This window comes from Ochotona princeps, chromosome 27, assembly GCF_030435755.1.
Source record: "Ochotona princeps isolate mOchPri1 chromosome 27, mOchPri1.hap1, whole genome shotgun sequence".
Classification (NCBI taxonomy): domain Eukaryota; kingdom Metazoa; phylum Chordata; class Mammalia; order Lagomorpha; family Ochotonidae; genus Ochotona; species Ochotona princeps.
In genome coordinates this window covers 24,690,908-24,699,976 of record NC_080858.1, presented here as the reverse complement: position 1 = coordinate 24,699,976, position 9,069 = coordinate 24,690,908, and the positions used below count along the sequence as shown (strand labels likewise).

Below are 9,069 nucleotides of genomic sequence, written 5' to 3'. Positions count from 1 at the left end.
CCAGCCTGGAGCCCTCAAGGCACATCCATTGGAGATACAGGAACAGGAGCCAGCAACCAGGCCCAAGGGGTCTTTAGTGAGTCAGGCTGAGTGTTAACGTACAGTGGTGTCACATTCGGGGGACAGAGACAGTAAATGCAGGTCAAGGCGGTGGCAGCTGCTAATGGGGGCACGGGAGCTGGTCCTTTAAGGCTCATCATTTTTGGTAAAAGTGGTTTCCTTACAGTGGGAGACTCAAGTTTTGGGGTCTGAAGTCATACCTTCTCAAACCGGTGAAACCATAGTTGAGCCCGGATCAGGCCCCAAAATTTGAACTGTATTATTTATCAACCAAGCAAATACCTATTTTTAAATCAGAATTTGGTAAGTAGCTATTAAGGTGTTTAGCCTTAAGAGGTGAATTAGGAAATGATAAAAGATAGCTTTCAAGGAATATTCAGCTGAAATGTTTTAAATACATACATGTGCACATAAAAGTATCTTTTCAGCAATATTCAATTGTAGAAAGCTTAACCGTGATGTGCTGTGGTGAGCATCAGTATGGTGTGTCTATTTGGGGCTCTCTGCACTTTCTGTTCTTGGATACCCCTTCTTTCCCATTAAGGAAGTTTCCGTTATTTTATTGAATATACCATTGATCCTAGGCCCCTAGCCAGAATGGTGCCTTCAGGCTTGGCTGCAATGTAGGGGAAATGGGTTTGGGGTGCCACACCACCCCTGCAGCTACCCGTAGGGCTTTTCCTGACTCAGTTTGTGTTAGAACACAGGACGGGTCAAGCCTGCACTCCAGCGACCCTCCCTGACCCCTGACTCGGCGTGTTCGGGTCAGCGGGAGATCTGGCTGCTGCTGCAGCATTCCGTTTTCTCTGCCACTTCCCAGTCTCCTTGTGTCCTTAGCAATCTCTCCACTACCCATCCTTCCACACCTGTGGATACATTCCACCTGCTTCTTTCTCCCTAACCCTGCCAACATCAGCTTGTCTTCACCCTGTTCCGCTATCTGGGATCCCTCAAGTTTGGGGCTAGGATTGCATCCTGCTCCTGCTCATGCATTTTCTGTGTCTGCTAGGATTTTGTTCAAACCATATCGAAAGTTAGTTTTTAAAAGATCATTAATTAATTTCAAAGGCAAAGTGACAGAGAGTGATAGAAAAAGGTCTTCCACCTACTAGTTAATTCCTGCAGTATCCAGAGCTGGGCCAAGCTGAAGAACAGAACCAGGAAGTGCATCTAGATCTCTGAGCAGGCAGACAGGAAGGCAGGCTCTTGGGCCATCACAGGCATCCTGCCAGGAAGCTGGATGGAGTAGCAGAGATTTGACACCAGGTACTTTAGTGCACACACACGTATCTGAAGCTGTGCCTCACCGTGATGTGTCACAACACTCTGGTATTCATTTTATTATTGGAAATTCTTATGAATAAATGCACTGCAAAATGATGGAGATGCAATTAAAATTTCAGAAAAAAATAATCCTATACTAAAAGATGAATGTACAAAATTCTAGTTTGGGCTGTAAAGGACAGTACATATTACAAGTGCTAAAGGGAATAACCTGAAACCTATTAGAAAGGAATTGTTGAACTTCAGCCATTTCACATGTGGATGAAGGGAGAATGAGGAAGGTATACAAGTGACTCTGTTAGTTGGAAATACTGTGCAAACAAGTGCAGTAATGTGTCAGTGTTCTTCCAACCTTCTCCCACGAGCCGCCTGACCGCATTGGCTCTGTGCAGATTAACTGCCATCATATCCTACAGAGGCAATGTCAGACCGTGCCACTTTTGAGGCTAGCACCAAAAATGGAAATCATTTGTAATTGAAATAGGCAGAGGCTCTGCCTTGAGAACATCTGGCAGGAGGCACTCAGGTCAGTGTGCTGGGTCCAGTGCTGAAGGGCAGAGGGCAAGCCTGGGCTCAGATCTGCTCTCAGATCTGCTCAGATCTGCAGCCTTAGGTCTTTGAAGCCCTGCAAGACGCAGCTAGAGTTTGTGATATTTGGAATACAGCCAAGAATGTGGAGCACCTGGCATAGCTTTTCCCTCAGAAGAGGAAAGAGACAGTTTAGATGTTTCTCTGAAATGCAAAGGAAATTTACTTCAAATATTATTTTGTAATTTCAGCCTGATGTTACTTCTCTGTACGTCACTGGTTTTGGACAATTCCTTTTGCCAAACTCCATACAGGAAGCAGCACAACACATAATGAAAAAAAATTCATGCTCTTTGTCTAGTTTTTGAAGGCAAAAAAGCCATGAGTAAACACTTGTGTATACACAACTAACAGATGAAAAAAGGAAAACAAAGTTGCAATATCATCATTACAGCCAATAAATTAACATGAACTCCTTCATGTTATTAATGAAGTCCTATGGGTAATTTTCTCTCTCAACAATGCTTGCTTATAATTGATTTGTTCTAATTGGGTCCCAAACAGCAACCATGTACAACATTTTATGCAGGTGAATCTAAAATTTCTTTGGATTTATATTTTCTCTTCCTTTGCATTCTCTTTGATTAAAAAAAAAACAAGGTCATAATCCTTGTTTGCATTCTGTATTCTCATAGGATCATTTAGAATGTTTCTGTAATTGGTAGTTAAATTTTGACGCATGGTTGGATTCAGATTTAACGCAACAGAAATAGTTTCTAAGTGGGATATTTCTGCTATCACACCATTATAGTCTTACAGTTCTCCACAGGAAGATTTGTACCGGAAGCTGTGAGCCTTTGTAAAGGTCACCCTCAGTCTTTTGCATAATTGCCTAACCAGCCTTTGGTGGTCATAACCTACATGCAACATGCGGTTGGGAGTTGAATGCCACCATTCCTCCCACAGGCCTTCGTGTTCCCATATAGCAGGAGTGGAGAACATTCGGCTGACGAGTCATGTAAGGCCCGTAAAATCATATGGTCGTCTCTTCCAAGGCAAACACAGTAGGGACTCCAAACTTAATAAACTTGAAGCAGGCTAATTGAAGATGATAATTGTGAATGACTGGAAGCTAAATGACTTTATAATTATGCAAATCGCCTTTGGCAGACAAATATTTCCTTACCCTTGCAGGTAATTTCACTTGTCTGTCTGGTTTCTCACATGCACATGGAAGAACAGTAGGAGAAAGTATCTGGCTCTTTCTCTTTATCAGCTTCTAGACAAACCAGTTAATTCTACAAACTGTGAAAAGGTAAACATCAGACAAAATGAACTGAGCTAAAGAATTCATGGGTTGCACAGCACTCAAAAACAGAGGCGAATCAGAAAACTGCCTGGACAGTGTAAACCACAGGATGTCACAGGCTGGCCGGTGAGCAGGGGGCAAGGCCAAGAAGCTAAGAGACCCACGGCAGCTAGGTGCCTGCCTGCCCCGAGCGTGGCTCAGTGGGACCTGGCAGGGCTGGCTGGCTGTGTTCGCAGGGGTTCAGGCTCCGGATCACATAAGCTCATTACTTCGTCTACCTAGTGCAAGCCACCAGTCCATACCCAGACTGCAGGACGAGACATGGGAAGTCCGTTCCACAGAAGAACTGGTAAAACCATATGGAAAGGTTAGGCACATGAGCATTCAAGGCATCTGTGGTGACTTGGCAGTTTTCCACAGCAAGCAAGGCCAGAGCAGTCCTGTTACTTGTGTGGATAACTGAAATCACAGTATGACTCCACTTTTTGCATTTAACCAACTACTTGTTCTAAAAAAATAGAAATCAGATATTGCCATGGTTCTTGCTGTGTTTTTATTGTTTAGAATTGCTTTAGCTGTTCTGGGGCTTGGGATCCCATGTGAAATTTGGGGTATTTTTTTCCAGATCTGAAAACAGTGTTCTTGGTACTTTGATTTGGATAGCAATATACTTAATCCATCTGTGTTTATACACTGTACGTCTCCTTTCCCTTTCAGTGCACATGCGTCTTCACGGGAGAAGTGACTTATAACAGCTTTTGTCACATATTCTGGTTGTGTTCTCTTAATCCATTTAGTGAGTCTGTTGCAAATGGGGACTACAACCTCAAACATTTGGATTTTTGAAGGGATCAAGACGCTATGTTTTGCCAATTGATCAATGCTGCTGATAGGGAAAAACCTACAGAAAAGTGACAGGAAGGGAAGCGAAAGCTGTGGGTCTGACTGTAGATATGAAACCTGAAATGCCCACAGCTGCACGGCTACTTTGCATTTTTGATTGCAGTTAGTAGTTTGCTAATATACTGATTTTTTTCCCTGCCATTAGACATATTTGATGTTGGACTTATGGTCAAATTGACCAAAATCTCAGAGAGTAAGTACTAAATGAGTTCTGTTAAAGTGTATTTTCCTCTATGTTAGGAATGTGACTAAAAGTCAGAAACAATGTTTTACATATACAAATCATGTTTGAAGTATATGTATATAAATATATACATCTAAATACATACAAGAAATCTCCAAAAACTTGGCAGAATATATATTGTGATAATTTAAGTACACATTAAATTTTCCATCAAATTTTTATGTACAGGATGGAGTACATGAGTGTGAAGTAACAAAATGAAAGAACACACTAAAAATGACCATTGTAATGTTGGCCTCAGTATTTTTGTGTTGATTTCAAGCAGAGCAGTGACTTGGTGTAAGAGTGATGCCTTATTCTGCTCCAGTCTTGTTGAATGAGATGCCCGTAGACTATCCAAGGGCGTATGCTGCATTCAGAGTGGACATCTGCATGTCTGACTCAGAAGCCTAGAGTTGGTAACATGGACGGGCAGTCCTCAGAGAGTAAGTCTATCCATGTGTGTGGATGGGATTAGCCAAGCAACATGAGTAAAATGAAAGAGAAATGAGGTGAAATTGGAGAAGTAAAATTTGAGGGATCATCACAAGTGTCGGAGTGTCAGAAGAACGTTGTAGAAAGAGCATGAAGAGAGATGGTGACGTCAGGAAGGGCCCACCGATGTGCCGGCTTCGAGGCGGCTGGCGTGGAGAGGGGAGGACCACCACACCTGTGTCCTGGGCAGACGTGACGGGCAACTGTGGCTCTGCTGTCCATAAACACATGCACATGCTCAGTCACTGCAAAGTTCTTTATTTTTCAGATTCTGTCACATCTTTTTGTACAGGCTTCAAATGCTTAGTTAACTATCTGAGGACAAGCACCATGAGGCACGAGGCAAATCCCTGGCCTCCGGCCCCTGGGAAAGGCAGGGGCAGCACTAACTGGGCGTTGGGGTGCTGGCTTGCTGGCAGAGGTCTAAGCAAGAGCAGGTGGTGACGTGCCTGTAAGTGTAAGGGATGGTGCTGCCATCAGGACATGCGAGAGTGATTTCTCTGAACTCGTAGCTGTTCTCCTTGCAGCAGAGGCAGGAGCTTTCCAGCTGGAATACATCATAATTGTACCTGGAGAGATGAGCATGGGAAGCGTTAAAATGCGGTTTGAGTTTCCAGTTGTGTGTGTGTGTGTGTGTGTGCGCGCGCGCGTTCTGTGTATTAGTCCCCATACATTAGAGAGAATATCTATTTGTCTTTTGGGGACTGGCTCATTTACTATTATGCTTAGTGAAATAGCAGGTGTATAAGCAGGCATCTTTACTCCCAAGTAACAGAATTCCATTACCGCTGTTAATTGTACTTCTACATTATACTGTTTTCCTTGTCCTACATTTTCATGTCATGATACATTTACACACCAGAAAGTTCAGCCTGTAATAATGAAATGAATGATTATGCCATTGTAATAATTTGAGGCTAAATAATCAAAAGGGGTAGATGGGGGCAGATGATGTGGTAAGCATGGAAATGCATTTTAAGATAGACCTGAATGGTTAGATTTCGCAGTGCTAAGTGACTATGAAAGATCCAATTAATGCATTCTTATCATAATCTTGTATTTCCCCATGCTGGAAACCTAGGACAGGGATCAGCCATAGGCGATAGAACTGGTACATCGCACTGAGTAGAAACACCGTGGAGATTCAGAAGCTCACAGTAGTACAGTGCCAACCGGTAAACAGAACAGACTTTAGTGTAATACTGAAGTAATATTCTCTATAATTTAATGTAGACAGAGAAGTGTACATAGTGGAAAAACATGTCTAAAATTATTGAAGTGTAACAACTTATGAACTGCTTTTTCTTGGTTAACTCTGTTGTAGTATCAGTGTACCCCTAGGCATAGTTTGAAAACTACTGCAAAATGAGCAGTGCCCCTTAGAATGGACAAGGTTACAAAGTTCACGCCCAGCTCCATCACGGGACCGCTCACCTGACAGTCTGCTCACACGTGCCCACACGGACAGCTCACCTGACAGTCTGCTCACACGTGCCCACACGGGACAGCTCACCTGACAGTCTGCTTACACGTGCCCACACGGACAGCTCACCTGACAGTCTGCTCACACGTGCCCACACGGGACAGCTCACCTGACAGTCTGCTCACACGTGCCCACACGGGACAGCTCACCTGACAGTCTGCTCACACGTGCCCACACGGACAGCTCACCTGACAGTCTGCTCACACGTGCCCACACGGGACAGCTCACCTGACAGTCTGCTTACACGTGCCCACACGGGACAGCTCACCTGACAGTCTGCTTACACGTGCCCACACGGACAGCTCACCTGACAGTCTGCTTACACGTGCCCACACATCGTGCCATCTCAACTTTGTTCTTGCAGCCGTTGTACCGAACGGTCACATTCACAGGGGAAGACTTGCAGCTGTTTTTACCTAAACAGTAACACAAGTGAAGCTGAACGCCTGCAATGACCGAGCCTCCATTTTCTTAACCATGGAGAATAATAGTACCAGTGACATTCATAAGGTGGCTTGCTCGTACTCTGACCAGTGGTGTGTCATTACCACTAGTCAAGTAGGGCTGGGAAGGGGGGTGCACTTTCTGATGCATGTTCTCACTGTGGATTGGGTTGATGCTCTAACATCCCCATAGAAAGCACAACTTTCTAACATCCGGAGAGAAATCTCATGTTTCCACAAAATTTGAATTTTGCAATCATAAATGTAACTGAGGATAATTGAGAACAGTGTATGTCTGATACGAATTAATAATTATGTCAAATACTTATCAGCTGATAGTGAACTGTTGGTAAGAAAACCTGTTGGGTTAATAGTGTAGGAGTTCTGCATTAATGATCTGGTTTTTTTTAAGGCAAAACATTAAATTGTCATAAATAGTGTATATTTCCTCTTTCTGCAGAGCTTTACTTTACTTACATTTATAGCAACAGTTGTTTGAGTCATAGATTCTGTCTTCCTGGACGGGTAAGAGAAAAGGAAAAACTAAAAACCTTGTACTTTTTCCATAAATAATACTGAAAACTGGTTTTTGTTTTGTTTAAAAACAGCAAAATATTTTCCATAATAACTTACATCTAGAAGAGCACTAAATTGTCTTTAAAATATGAGTGCCTTTCTTGATATCCACATACCTTCTATTATTTATATGTATATATATACATACATATATATGTATGTGTGTGTGTGTATTTTTTCACATACATACACACACATTAATATGGCCCTGGATGTAATAAAAAAAAATATGATTCTATGGCAGATTAGCAACTGTTAGTCAAACCTAAACTTTATCACATGTACTAGATGGCAACTGGATTTGTCCAGTGCATCAGCTGCCCCTAGGCAACCACATGACTGACCTCTGCACACCATGTCTGCCTTGGGCAGTCCTGGACAACCGGAACCAATCCCGTGAGGCCACAGGTGTAGGAAATACAGGGGTTGTTGGGGTCACCAAACGAGTCTCCAATCTACAAGGAAAGAGAAGAAAAAATGACTTGCCTTAATGTCCTTTTGAGGCTGACAGTATAACTGCTTTAAAAACTCAAGCCCACGTTCAGTGACCGTCTACAGGTACCCTTGGCCTCAGGTTACCAGCTCAGAAAAGGAGGTGGGCAAGTCCTCTTTGTGAACAAATAATGCTCCACAGTCGGCCGATGAGACATCAAGGGCCCTGTGTTCCTTTACTGTGTTTTTAAGGACTTTTTTCTAGAAAGCTTATTGTAATTGAACAACTCTTCAGCTCTCAATTTAGGAGAAAATAAGAACATCAGCTGGACTGCATTGGGACAAAGGGCAAGCCCACCAGATGTCTCCCGTCCCTGCATGCGCTGCCTGTTCTTCGCCAGCTCTTTACCTGACTTTATACTTAGCACACTCTCACACTGAGAAACGATTTCTTTCACAGTCTCATATCACAAGGTGAACTCTCTGGTAAGCTAAAACTTGACGTTGTCAGCTGCACATCAGTGATTAGAGGAGAACATCTTGGTCTTTAAACATCATCATGTAACATGATTAAAATCGCATAGGTTCCCAACTTACACTGGGGAACTAAAAATGTAAGCACCAGGTGGGAAGCTGCATGTACTAAAAAAAATGGGTTATGAAAGTACAACTCAGACATACTGTGCACGCTGGCGTCTTAACTCATGGCTATTTTTAGCTTCTGTTCATGTTCACGGTATCACATTCAAGTGGATTAGTATTCAAGACTCATCTGATCTTACTGGCTTCTTGATACTGTCTCTTCTAAGAAGCTAAAACCGTTGTTTCAAATGTCCAGTCAGTTGTCAGAAAGCAGCCCTGGACACTGCAGGCCACTCCATCTGCATGGTCTGATTCTAGTCCTTGGGGCATTCCCACTTGATCTGTGCCAGCTGGGCCATCTGATCTTCGTTTTCAATTACAGTTTACAGTCTGCTAAGCTTGGAGAAGGTGTGCTTAACACCATTCCCTCTGCTGAAGGCCTTGGGAAGCAGTGTTCGCAAGCCCCCAGCCAGGTGACCAGCTGTGCCCAGCTGTGCCCAGCTGTGCCCAGCTGCAGACTGCACGGCGAGTGTTCCGACTGACGACCCTTCCCAAGCGGGGACGGGGGCACAATGAGCAGATTCTGCCCCACTGTGCAGAAAGACTGGTGTAGCTAAGCATAGAATACTTTTATTAACTCGTGAATAAATTCAAAGGCAGTAAAGTCCTTACCTCGTAGTTGGTATCATTAAATAAACATGTTCTTGGTTCTGAAAAATATAATATTGTTCAAAAAGTTTTACTTCTAGAA

General features: G+C 43.3%; 1 protein-coding gene across 1 annotated transcript in view; it reads right to left on the bottom strand.

The window, feature by feature from the left end:
* Positions 1-5,126: 5,126 nt before the first annotated feature.
* Positions 5,127-9,069, bottom strand: part of LOC131478104 (mucin-19-like) — a 112,725-nt gene continuing 108,782 nt past the window's right edge. The window contains exons 51-55 of the mRNA XM_058655702.1: positions 8,991-9,028; positions 7,649-7,759; positions 7,206-7,245; positions 6,593-6,701; positions 5,127-5,371 (exon numbers count right to left, since the gene is read on the bottom strand). Of these exons, the coding sequence (XP_058511685.1) occupies positions 5,188-5,371; positions 6,593-6,701; positions 7,206-7,245; positions 7,649-7,759; positions 8,991-9,028 (482 nt within the window). The 3' untranslated portion in view covers positions 5,127-5,187. The remainder of the gene's footprint in view (positions 5,372-6,592; positions 6,702-7,205; positions 7,246-7,648; positions 7,760-8,990; positions 9,029-9,069) is intronic.